The sequence below is a fragment of the Prionailurus viverrinus genome, chromosome C1 (genome assembly GCF_022837055.1).
Source record: "Prionailurus viverrinus isolate Anna chromosome C1, UM_Priviv_1.0, whole genome shotgun sequence".
Taxonomy (NCBI): domain Eukaryota; kingdom Metazoa; phylum Chordata; class Mammalia; order Carnivora; family Felidae; genus Prionailurus; species Prionailurus viverrinus.
In genome coordinates, this window is record NC_062568.1 from 203,484,382 (window position 1) to 203,497,334 (window position 12,953).

Consider the following 12,953-nt stretch of genomic DNA (forward strand, 5'->3'; position numbering starts at 1 on the left):
TTGGAAAATTGCTGCAGGCTCAGGCCCTGGAAAGCAAGATAACGCAGGACTGCCTCTTTTAGGATAATTTCAGGGTTATGTCTATGCAGGGAGACATCAACCTGGCTCCTTCCCAGGGTGGCTTGAATTCACCGGTTCTGGCCCCCATTCCCATTTCATTCTAAACCTCTCTGGTTCTTCAACCAACCCGTCTTCGCTCAGGCCTCGGCATCAGTGCTCACACCTTCCTGCCAGGAGATGTGCGCTCCCCACCCGTGTCCCACCACTCGTGGCTGACCAAGCAGCTACCGTGTGGGAGTCAGGAGTACCAGCTTCCAAGTTAACCCGACCTAGGGTTGAATCCCAGCTCTGCCCCTCACACCGCGTGACCTTGGGCAAGTGACTTAACCTCTCTGAGCTTCAGCTCCCCCATCGGTAAAGTGAGGGGGGTACAATCTCTTTTGGCGACGGTGAAGATTCGTGAGCTAACTGAACAGTCAGGTGCACAGGACCCCTCACCTTATCCTGCTGGTCTGAGTCCTGGTCCGCATAAATCTCCCCAGAAGGTCCTGCCTCGGGAATCCCTTCGGCCACTGACGGTTCTGACAGTTCCACAGCGTTGGTCCACACTAACACACAAGATCAACAGAGAGCGTTACCTTAACATGGTGAGGGTCCCTAAGGTCTGGAAGGCTATTTTCAGACTAACCTCATAGTCTTTTCCCCCGTTACTAGAAAATTACAAAGCGATGTATACGCTCACTGAGCAATGGAGAACACGCATGACTGGAGTGTGAGAAAGGGAAAGAGCTGCCTCATCCCAGGTCGCGGTGTTAACCAGGCCGGTGGGCTTTGGTGTGTCTCTTTCTAGGCTTTCCGCTAAGCCACGTAAGACCTGATGACCTTGGGCAGGCCACTTACTCTCGCCAAGCCTTGGTTATATCACTTACATGTTAGTCTCTGTTATAAAGGGCACTTTGAGGATTCAACGGAGTAATGGTGTACAGCAGGGGCTGGCAAACCACGGACCTAGGGACAACCTGGCCGTCCAGCTGTTTTTGTAAATAAAGTTTTATTGAAACAACAGCTACAGTCATTCACTTATATAGTGTCTATGGCTGCTTTCCAGCCACGAAGGCAGAGTGGAGTAGCTGTGACAGAAACCATAGAGCCCACAGAGTCTCAGACAGTAACAGAAAAAGTTTCTCTTTACAGAGAAAGTTTCCTACCCCTGAGCATTACCTTAACATTCAGCACTAAATGTCAGCTATTTTTTATTGCAATTATATCTTTAAAAGAATGGATTTCTACTGCAGAGATTTTTATCTGGCTCATTTTTTCACCTTACAATGAACAAAAACATCTTCCCACGTCACTATCTATAGCTATGACACATTCCTTTTTCTTTTTTTTAATATAACTAGGAGTTTGTGCCTTTTAATTCCCTTATACTGTGTTTTTTTAATTATATTTTTAAATGTTTATTTATTTTTTTTTGAGAGAGAGAGAGAGAGTGCCAGCAAGGGAGGCGCAGAGAGAGAGAGAGAGGGGACAGCGGACCCGAAGCTGGCTCCCACTGACAACAGCCAGCCCGAGTTGGGGCTTGAACTCACAACCCATGAGATCGTGACCCGAGCCGAAGTCAGATGCTCAACTGCCTGAGCCACTCAGGCACTCCTATACTCTGTTCTTTCTAATGGTGGCGTTGTAGTCCATTATACAAGTGTGCCAAACATATTTATTTAACCAGGATCCATTTTATAGATGTTTAGGTTTTCCTGATTTTTCCTTATCCCCCGCCCCCCAATATGACAAGGGTTTTTCATGACTTTCTGGAGTCCTGGCATCATTATGCGTGGAGGTCCCACTCTGCACACAATCCACTCACACGAACACCGATTAAATTTTTTTTTTCAGCGTAGAAACTTTTGAAAAGACTTCTGGATTTCTGCTTTTGAGATCATTTGGCTTTAAGTGGGGTTTTAAGTCTCCACCTGACTGACTTCTGGGCAATCGCCGCACATTCTTGGCTTCTCGTGGGGTGAGAAAGTGAGCCAACGGTTTCCAGAGGTCACGAAACGTTAATGAATGTTAACACTGACCATGAAGGAAGTACACACCGTCACGTCTGTGGGCATTTTCTTTAATCATCCATTCGCTTTGATTCTGCATTTTGTATTCATGCATTTCAGGGCCAGTGATTTTCTGCCCCACCCAGGTCTTGAACGTGTCTGTCGACTCCAGAAGCACCAGTGGACATAGTCAAAGGCCCGGAGGAGCACGTGGCCTTGTGCGTTGGATGGGCGGCTGCGGCCACAGTATCCCTCGCCGCGCAGAAGGAAAGGGGCCCGGGCTCCCGCACCAGAACGGGCCGGGATCCCAGCGATGTCCTCGTTCTGCGTTGGGGCGGCCTGGATTTCTTATCTGTTCCTTATAGGCAACGAAACAAATTGGCCAAGCCAAACTCTTCCAAGAGGGAAGGAGCAAAGCCTTCTCGGTTGTGCCCAAGTTGGTCTCCCTGTGGAGGCAAACCTATCCGAAGTCAGACGCCTCCTGGTGGAGCTGGACCTTGGGTCCCGTCCCGTCCCGTCCCGGGGTAACACCGGCCATCGCTTCCCGTGCTTTTTACAGGGTCTCCACGTTCCTCCTCTGGGAGCTCACTCTTCAGCCACGGCGACCGACTCCTTGCACTCCAGCCTCGGCGCTCACCTTCCACCTGGAATGCTGTTCCCTCGCCTTTGCACTTCGGGGTAAAGGTCGCCTACCTTTCCGGGGATACCCTCCTGATCCCCCAACTAAGTCGGGTCCTTGTAGTTATGAGCTCACAGGGTGCCGGGCACCTCGGCTGTCGGGTGTTGTCACGGTTACCATTTGCTAGACGTCGTTCTGTGGTCCTCTCGCCAACGGCCGTCTCCCTGACTGAATGGCAAGTTCCGTGAGGTTGGGGACCATGTCTCAGTCTGTGCCCCTTGAGATGAACTTACTGCTGCCATCTGACAGATGCGTAAACGGGCACAGAGAGGGAAATCGTCTGCCCAAGCTCGCAGGGCTTGAAGGAGGCCGAGCTCCCGGGGGGAACCCGCACCCGTCTCGATTCTGTTGTGCACTTCCGGACCGGGAAGGCGTTGCAGGGTAACGAAAGCTCAGGGCCCGGCCCGCTCATAACCAAGAACTCGTAGCAGCCTTGTTGCCCTCTGTGGCACAGTGCTTTCCCTACGAAAACGCTAGAGCTCACAAAAACGCAGTGAGGCAGGTGCCGCTTCAGCCCCCAACCCTGGTTGAGAAGCCCAGGTGCAGAGAGACTGAGGCCACGCATCCGGCAAAGGGGCAGTCGGGTCCGACGCCGCCGGTCTGGTCCCAGGACCAGCACACTGCGGAGTGGCGAACGTGGGAACGAGGCCGGGAACGAGGCGTTTGGGAGCTGGTTCACCGGGACAGCCCCCGTCAACGAGGAGCCGTTCCGCACGGAGTCTCCTTGGCAAGTGATTGCCGAGGACTGGACTGGAGGAGTCACAAGACGGAGGTTTAGCAGCTGCCTGATGAAACCGGTGAAGAGACCAGCTGCCCTGGTTGGACGGCGGGACTTTCAGCACCGAGGCCGGGAAAGACCCAGACGAACCGGGACGAGTCGGTCTCCCTAGAAACAGTCGAGAAAAGCAAGCTCCCCACCCACTTACTTGGTTTCCTGTCACCATGGTGGGGGCCTGCCGCTCTGTGGACAGGGAGGGGGCCCTGCTGGGTGCCCTGGGCTCACACCACTCCCGGGAACGTGCCTCCCACGATCCGTCGGCATTCCGCGTGGGGGGCGGCGCAGGCCCCGCGCCCAGGGCCCAAGGCCCAAGGCCCCAAGATGGTGGCTCCTTGTCGCTGTCAAACACTTCCGGCTTCCTCCCTGGGGAATTCCGCGAGGCCCTGCCGCCAAGGGCTGGGGGAGGGGCGCGTGCCCAACACAATAAGGGGCCAGAGAAGGGCTTGGGAGGGAACGCCGCTCGCTGGTTCCAGCAGCTGCCTGTTCTCCGCCCCCCCAACATCCCCCAACCAAGTTCATGATTAGAAAATTTGTGTTCAAAGCTCACTCTCCCCACCCCCACCCTCTTGGGCCCTGAGCAGTTGGATCCTAACTTAGAACTGTCTAGTGCAGTGCTGTCTGATAGAAAAATAATGCGAGCTATACATACAAGGCAGTTTAAAATTTTCTGGTATTAATTCCATTAAAAGGGTAAAACGATGAAATTAATTTTGATAATAGATTTAACCCCATACGTTAGGAAAAAACCCACTATCACTTCAACACATAATCAAGACCAAAAAGATAGAGACATTTTACCCTCTGTTTCTTTGGGGCACTATGTCTTTGAAATCCAGTGCATCTTAACTTGGAAGCTAAATTTTCAATGGGAAGACTTGATCTGTATTTGGGCTTCACAAAAACTTGCAGTGGAAACAGATTTGCATACTCAAGATGTTCCAGGCGTACTTAAAACCTTCCAAAAACTGAATCAGGTGTCGGTTTTGAAATTTAAATTAGTGGAAATTAAACATATAGTTCCTCAGTCACATTAGCCACGTTAGCTCAATCCACGTGTGGCTGGTGGCTATCACATCTGAAAGCACTTGACTGGAACATTCTCCCTTTTGTTCTCCTTCTTCACTTGATCTCTCCTTTCCTGCCAACATCTATACCTGGGTTTTTTTTTTTAAAGGAATACAGGAGAAGCGAGATACACACACACACACACACACACACACACACACACACACAAATTCTATGGCAAAGCTTTGAGTATAACATCCAGCCGGATTCTGGAGGCCCCTGTGTCACATTACTGATGGTCACAAGGCCTGTGGCTTAGTTTTTCAATATTCAGCAGACTCCCTCTTTGATGCTATATAGGTGCAAGTTGCTTACTTTTCAGCCTAGGGGCAGTCAGTTGCCCCAATCAGGAGTCCCCACGCTTGGGGTGGCCTGGCAGCATTACACTGCACAGGCCACAGTCCAGAGGCAGGCGACACCAGAGGCTTTCCTAATTAGCAAACCAGAGGCCAGAAATAGGTTTTTAGTTGGTAAAAAGGGTGGCCTATTACCCTTGTATGCTTTATGTTAGAAACAGGCTCCCAAAGGGCAAATGCAGGAAGGTATGCCTGCCGGTCGGCTGAAGTACTGGGGAGCCCTGTCCTTGTGCCCCCACTCAGGGAGGGTCCCGTGTCCAGTCCTGGTTTAGATCTCTGCTGTCTAATGCCATCTCTGGGAGTAACTCCGGATGCCTCTGTGCCCCTGTCATGGCGGCCTTGAATGAGCTCTTCTACTAGGTGATGGTCGGAGCCCTTAAAGGACAGAGTCCAGACTTCATCAAACCTACAGAATAGGCTGAATGATGTTTGACATCCCTTTGCTATGTTTACTGGAAGTCTGCACGGGGTCGAATTTATCTGAGACTTGCTTTCCTTGCACCCAGGCAGGGAGGTGCTGGAGTGGTTTCCTGTCACCCGTCTCAAATGTCTTTTTTTTATTTTATTTATTTATTTTTTTCAACGTTTTTTATTTATTTTTGGGACAGAGAGAGACAGAGCATGAACGGGGGAGGGGCAGAGAGAGAGGGAGACACAGAATCGGAAACAGGCTCCAGGCTCTGAGCCATCAGCCCAGAGCCCGACGCGGGGCTTGAACTCACGGACCGCGAGATCGTGACCTGGCTGAAGTCGGACGCTTAACCGACTGCGCCACCCAGGCGCCCCTCAAATGTCTTTACTGGCTCCTAATACCTATCGAGGAGAGACCCCAAGGGCCATGTACGACCCAACTGGTTTAACTCCGTTCAAAACAAACCCTCTAGTTGCTGGATCATTTGGAGGTCCCAGTGGGGAGAACCCCAAAGGAGGGATGGGATGGCTGGGACAGTGGGATGGCAGGGATGGGGGACAGAGACACTTTAAGAAGTTTTAAGCGGTGGCTATTTGCCAAATGGGAGAGAAGTTGCTTCAATATTTTAACAGCCATCTGGGTCTCCTGGTGCTTGTCAGATAATTATCAGTCCTCACCAGGGACAGCATGTGGGTGCCTTAATTATCAGCGTGTGGGTGTCTTTAGGATTTAGACTGGGTGCTTTTCGCTGTGTGGTGGCCAGCCTCCAAGATGGCGCCAATGGTTCTTATCTCCTGGTATTCACATCTTTGGATTGCCCTCTCCAATAGTGGATGGACTTTGCAATCATCAGCTCAGCTGCCATAACAAAATAGCACAGACTGGGCAGCTTAAACAGTGGAATTATATTCCTCATAGTCTGGAGGCTGAAGTCCAAGATCAAGGTGGCATCAGGGTTGGTTTCTCCTGAGGCCTCTCTTCTTGTCTTGTAGATGGATGGCTACCTTCATTCTGTGTCTTCACATGGCCTTTCCTCCATGTGCAGGCATCCCTGGTGTCTCTCTCTCTCTCTCTCTTCTTAAAAGGATCCCTTATAAGAAGTTTTAGAACACAGTGCCTGTGGTGATGCGGAAAGTAGAAGATGTTCCTAATGAACTGGGTGATGGAGCCCAGGCAGAGTGCTGGAAGGTGCCACCTGCCCTCTTCCTGGCACTTACCATGAACTGCAGGAGGGGAGAGAGGCCAACAGGGGGACTGTTGAACCACAAGGAGCTGGGACTTGATAGGACTTGAAAATTCCCTCCCTCTCCAGATGGCAAATGAAATGTAAGATGTGGGTTGGGCAAAGACCAAATCAAGGGCACTCTCAGGAAAGCATGCTCCAAAGATGAAGCTGAGTGTAAGACTGTAATATCCTTTGTCAAGAAAGCAGAGAGATCCAAGCTGGCGTGTCAGGGAATGATTCGGGCAAAACACAGGGCTTCTAAGAAGGGCTGTCCCTCCCATTCTCGGCAGAAGCCCAAGGCAGAGGAGGGTTTGTGTCAACAAGGCTTTTGCCTACTAGGGTGAACCCCAAGAAGGAACACTACCAGTGTGGACTGACGGAGATGGAGACCCACAAAAGCAAGAGAAGCCTATGACCCCCACGCGTCTATAGGCAGGTAGCAGACTATAAAATTGCACAGCTGCAAATGTGATACCTCTCATGGAAAAGGCAGGAGGACTCAGAGGGCCGAACCAAGGAACCAGAGGGCAGAGGCAAGAGCCATGAAGGGTCATTTCTGGGCAAGAATAGGTCTAAGTCCTAATAAAGGAACTTCCAACATTTTCCTGGCTGGATTTCAGAATTGCTTTGGGCCAAGGACTCCTGTGTGTTTCTTGTTTTTCCCCTTTTGAAAAGAAGGCATGTCCATAAACTCTGTCCCACCAGACTATGTTGGGTGCATGAGGGACAGACAACCCATGTCTTCAGTTCACAGTCTTCAGATTGCTGGGAATGGTACGTAAGAACCTGAGCTTAAGGAACTACACCCAGTGAGCTCCACCTGTACCTGGACTTGATTTAGATGATGAGCTTCTGGAATTTAGACTGATGCTGGAATGGGATGAGACCCGGGGGGGGGGGGGTGGCGCTTGGGAGAGGGTGAGGGAGTTGTGCAAGTGAGAGGTGGTGAATCATTGAGGACCAGAGGACAGACTGTGGTAGCCAGTCTCCAAGACAGGGCTGCCAGGAGTTCTCACCTCCTGGTATTCAGGCCCATGGGGAGTCTTATCCACACTAGATAGAGCTGACCTGTGTAACCAATAGGGTATTGCAAAAATGACATAGCGGCTTCTGAGGCTTGGTCCTAAGAGATGTTGTGGTTTCCATCTTGCTCTCTTGGGCCACCTTTTCAGGAAGAGCCAACTGCCACTTCAGGAGGACATTCCAGCAGTTCTCTGGATAGGTCCATGTGGAGAGGAACTGGGGCCTCCTGCCAATAGCTATGTGAGTGCGCCATCCTGGAAGCAGATTCTCCAGCCCCAGTCAAACCTTCAGATGACTGCAGCCCTGGCTGACAGCTTACCTGCAGTCTTATGAGAGACCCTGGGCTACAGCCACCCTGTTAAGCTGCTCCCAAATTCCTGACCCACAAAAAGAGTATCAGATAAAAAACCCACGTTTGGGTTTTTTGTTTTTGTTTTAGTTTGGGTTTTTTTGTTTTGTTTTCTTTTGCTTTAGGCCACTACAGTGTTTTGTTTCTGTTTTTTTTGTTTTTTTGAGAGAGAGTGAGAGAGCATGTGTGCAAGCAGGGGAGGGGTAGGGGGAGAGGGAGGGAGAGAATCTTAAGCAGGCTCCACGCTCCGCGTAGAGCCCAACATGGGGCTCGATCTCACGACTGTGAGATCATGACCTGAGCCGAAATCAAGAATCAGAGGCTTAACCAATTGAACCACCCAGGCAGCCCCTTGGGCCATTAAGTTTTGGGAGAATTTGTCATGCAGCAATTGACAACATATACACCGCATGTTAACTTTACATCAAAAAGACAAAAACTGTTGAATTCTGATTAATGGTGTATATACTAAAATATTTAGGAAGAAGGCTACAGATGTGTGAAATTTATTTTGAAATACATGAAAGATGGATTAATGGATGAATAGAGGGATGGATAGACAGATATGCAGTAGAGAGTATAGCAAAATGTTAATGGTGGAATTAGGTGGGAGGGTCTCTGTAAAATTCTTTTTACTTTGCAGTATGTTTGAAGATTTTCATATGAAAATGAAAGGGGGAAATGGCTGAGTAATTTCTCAACTTCATTTGATGTTGATGGTCCACAAGGGTTCATTTGATGATGATAATGATGATGATAATGGTGAATATAACTGCATTTCATTTACTCCTCAGTTTGTATATTTCACAACAATAACTATTATTTGAATGGCTGAGGGAGGTGATCAGGTGAATGGTCTTGAGTGACACCAGGCGAGGGTGTGGAGCCACAGAGAGACCTGGGGACCCAGAGGACAGAGAATGGGATCTTCACATCACAGGCATGGAGGAAACCGGGGTCATGCCAAGGACTAAGTCAAGTCAAGCGGGCTACTCTGCCGGAGAGGCCAAGAGGATAGTGACAGATAGGAAGTCCCCTCCCTAAAAGTCATGAAGCCTTCAGGGGAAGAGGGTGAGGGAAGGAAACTGTGGAGATTGGTCCCCAAAGCGACCAGGCTGTGAATGATAGTCACCGAGATAACTAGCCTTAAATCGGACTGAAAAATGTTAGATCAGACTAGATTGAATATGTCACGTCTGGGATGTAATTTTCCTCAATGAGCCTCAGCCTCCTGTCATCTGTGAAATGGTAATAAAATATTTAAAAGCTCCTAAGGCTGTTGTGGGTGAGGGGCATTTCGGCTGCCCATGTTTCTGCACATCTGAGTCAAAGTTGTGAGTTTACAGCCTGCTATGTATTCAGACACACACACACACACACACACACACACACACACACACACACACGCCCGCACGCTCGCCACGGGGGTACCGATGTGTGCATTTGTGCAGAGCACAAAGTCTGGAGGGTCAGGCCCCAGAAAGTCAACACGGGGTGCTGGGTGGTAAGGGTGACAAAGGATCTTTAACTGTTTCCTTACTTTCTGTTTATCCCCGAGTTTTCCATAATTGACTGTGTTCTACTTTCAGAATCGGAAAAAATAAGCAAAAACCAAGACCCACCCGCGTGGCTATAAGGCCATCCCCAAAACCACCACTGGAAGCGCGAGCGAATACCTTGCTTGATGATGGGAGGCCTGTGGATGCCATCCATCACAAAGGAGAACATCTTCCCGCCGGCGCTCATGGGCCGCTTGTGACAGGCAGGAGGGACCATGGTGGGCCTGGGAACCCCCTGGGACCAGCTCCTCTGCACTGGTGCTGGCCGGATCCCCAGGGGGAAGGGCATCTGCAGAGGTGGGGGGGACTGTTGCGACTGCTGTGTGGCCGCAGGTGGCTGTGGTCTTGGCCAAGGTACCGGGCCACTCATCCATGGGGAGGAGACCTGCAGGGGCAGAGAAGAGAGCCGGAGGAGGGTCCGATCAGCTGGGGGTGGTCTCCACCTTTGTCCCAGCCATATAATTGCTGCCCTAGGGCTCAGCTTCTAAGTCACTTCCCCAAGGAAGCCCCCCCACCCCGTCCCCCGCCAGACCATCCCCAAGTTTGGGATGGCAGGCCCCACCGTGGGTCACATTGCACCATCACACCACCAGTTCCTGGGGACAGCCTTCATGCGGCCGAGAGGGTCACAGGCATCACCCTGTTTGATACACCCAACACTCTGTCACGAGACTGAGGCTGAGCGAGACCTTGTGACTTTCCAAGATCCTAGATTTGCTGGTGAGCCTCTGAGCTGGCAGAACGTCACCTCCAAGAGGATAAGGGCTTTCTGTCTATCTTGCTCACCCCTGTGTCCCCAGCACCTAGAATAATTCCCGGCACATACAGAGCAGACCCTCTAATACTGATTGAAAGAATGAATGAACAAATCCCTGAGATTCACACCGGGCTCTTCGGGACCCCCAGCCTGCTTTCCTTCCATCCACACTCTGCATCTGTTGGGCACTTCTAATGCCATCTGCCCCTCTGAAGCCAAGAGCTCTGGGACGGCAGGGGCCTCGCCTGTCTCGTTAACCTTTGGTCCTCAACATGTACCACACCCGACTCTTGGGAAATGCCCCATAAACGTCTACCGAGGGATTGTTTCATCATCTGACCCTTGGAAGAGGCCTGCGGCTACTTTATATGGGAAGCACACCCAACCCCGTCTAATCGTGGACAGACACGTGCTGAGGGATGCTGACACCTGGCTTCTGCCTGGGTTTAACGCTTCAGTGGTGGTTTCTCCCTGGGCCTAGTGGTTCAACCGTAACATTGGGGTGTGCTCTCATTTATTGTTCCTTCCTTATCTATTTCTCACGATAGTCCTGCCGAGCGGAACTCCTGTATTACAAAATGACTCCTATATTACAAACGAGGCATGGTGAGGTTAATGAATTTGCCCAGGCTCAGGTAGTGGTGGGGAGGGAATTGGGAATGAGGTCTGATGACCCCTGCCTCTGTCTCACCTCTCCCACTCCAATTCTCTTGGCAGAAAAAAACACACTGAGTTCAAAGGTTTGCCACTATGTAGGGCCACGCATCTATTCCCCCCTGCCTGGGGCTCATGTGTCTCCTGTAGACGGGAGAGAATATGAACTCAGAGACACACAGTGAGAGAGAGACACTTCCAAATACGAGCACCTACTTATAGAACTTCCTACAGCTTCAGTTAGATTTAAGAGGAAGATTCTCCATTCATTCAGGCTCTAGACTTTCCCCAGCAAGTCAAAGATCCTGTGCGTTCTCTCTGAAGACTTTTTCTTGGAGTCCGTGAGGACAGCGTTCAGGGATATCAAGCTCCAAGCTCCAACTGCCTGGGAACATCTGGCCCATCATTCATAATGACACTGGCCCACTTTAAACCTGCTTCAGGAACGGACTTGGCAGTGTTCCAGGGCTCTGTTTCTTCCGCACACTTTCCCAATTTCTCTCCAGTGTCAACATCTCAGCCTCTCCACCTGTGCTTTCTTCCTTTCGTTATTCCCCAGGGCCAGGGTGTCCCGCTCCTGCCCTGCACTAAGTTCCCCATCCATCCTGTCTCCTCCCCACCTCGGAGGGTCTGTCTTGCCTCAATTATTCCTATAACATTTTCCCACCAGTTAAATAAATATTCACTGGCCCATGGGCCAAAGGTGAGAAGGGGTAAATTCTAACGTGCTTTACCCCAGCCTGCTAGAAAACAAATCTGGAGGTTGCTGGGAGGCGTGGAAGAACTCCCCCTTTTGCGCTGGGATCCTCAGGTCATACGCTCACCGCTAACTAACGGCAAGGGTGCCAGCGGGAGTGAGCCCGTCCGGCACGTCCAATACCATCGACTTCCCCAGGGGGCAGCCCAGACCCCACTCAGGTCTTTTGGAGCTTCTGGCGAATCCCCCGCCCAATCGCTGAGCAACTTGTGGGTGGGGCTAAGCACTCAGCCAATCACATTCCCCGGCCTCAGTGATTGGTTCGGCGGTGAGGCGTGTGATCCAATCAGAGCCAAAGGGACCCAGGGAGCCCGTGGCCGGACTCCAGGGTCTGGAGTGGTCTGCGGACTTGACAATGTAGCCTGCCTGAGGGAGCAGGGCCGAGGCCTGGAGAGCTAGAAGCCGCTGTTGCTTTAATCGTGGTAAATCACACGTAACGCCACATTTGCATCTTAACCGTTTTTAAGCGTACAGGTCGCGAGTGCCAAGGACACTCACGTTGCTGGGAGACACATCTTCAGAAGGTTTCCATCTTACAGAACGGAAACTCTGTCCCCATTAAACACCACCACCCCCTCCCCCCTCCCCCAGCCCCTGGCACCCACCATTCCACGTTCTGTTTCTGTGAATTTGACTCCTCTAGGGACCTCAGGCAAGTGGAACTGTACCGCCTTTGTCTTTGGGCGACTGGCTGATTTCACCCAGCATTGTGTCCTCAAGGTTCACGCGCGTTGTAGCAGGTGTCAGAATTCACATTTTGTTTAGCCATTTTGGGGCACTTGGGTTCCCATCGTCACTGGCTACAGTGATGATGGCTGCTGTGAACGTGGAGTTGCACGTGGGGAGCTGGCTTTGAGCCCTGGCTGGGGCGGTACCCTGAGCTGCTCAGCCCCGGTGAGGCCGCCTAGAGCTGGTTTCTGTCACTTGCAGCCCAGAGCCCTAATGATAGGGTCCCTAAGGGGGAAGGAGCCAGGGACATATACATGCACGAAAGGCTCCATTTGGCTTTTCGGATTCAAAAATAAAATTAAAAATGAAACTATAAGGCTTTTTGTTTTCTTTCTCAAGCTTGTTGGTTGAGGGTGGCTTTAGTTGGAAGGTAAAAGTTGATTTTCTCTGGTTTGCATGCTTGCTCTATAATAAGCAAGGTCAAGGTTTTCTCAGAAATCGCTGCCAGTACATAAGGAAACAGGCAGGGGTAAAGCAAACACAAGAAAAGGACTCACGTTAAAAGCTCGTTCTGGGCTGTGCTCACATTAGAATGTACCCCGAGCTTGGGGTCAAGGTC

At 50.9% G+C, this 12,953-nt stretch overlaps 1 protein-coding gene across 9 annotated transcripts in view; it reads right to left on the reverse strand.

Moving 5' to 3' along the window:
* FHAD1 (forkhead associated phosphopeptide binding domain 1) overlaps positions 1–12,953 on the reverse strand; it is a 123,343-nt gene that overhangs the window by 81,977 nt on the left and 28,413 nt on the right. For 8 of the 9 annotated variants that reach the window (XR_007155058.1, XM_047872729.1, XM_047872735.1 and 5 more), the window contains exons 4-5: positions 9,615–9,882; positions 499–608 (exon numbers count right to left, since the gene is read on the reverse strand). Coding sequence is in view for 8 of the 9 variants with exons in the window: in XM_047872729.1 (XP_047728685.1) it covers positions 499–608; positions 9,615–9,882 (378 nt within the window). In the remaining variant the exon portion in view is untranslated. Of the gene's footprint in view, positions 1–498; positions 609–3,656; positions 3,804–9,614; positions 9,883–12,953 lie in introns of those variants that run through there. The other variant, XM_047872736.1, reaches the window with a different exon arrangement.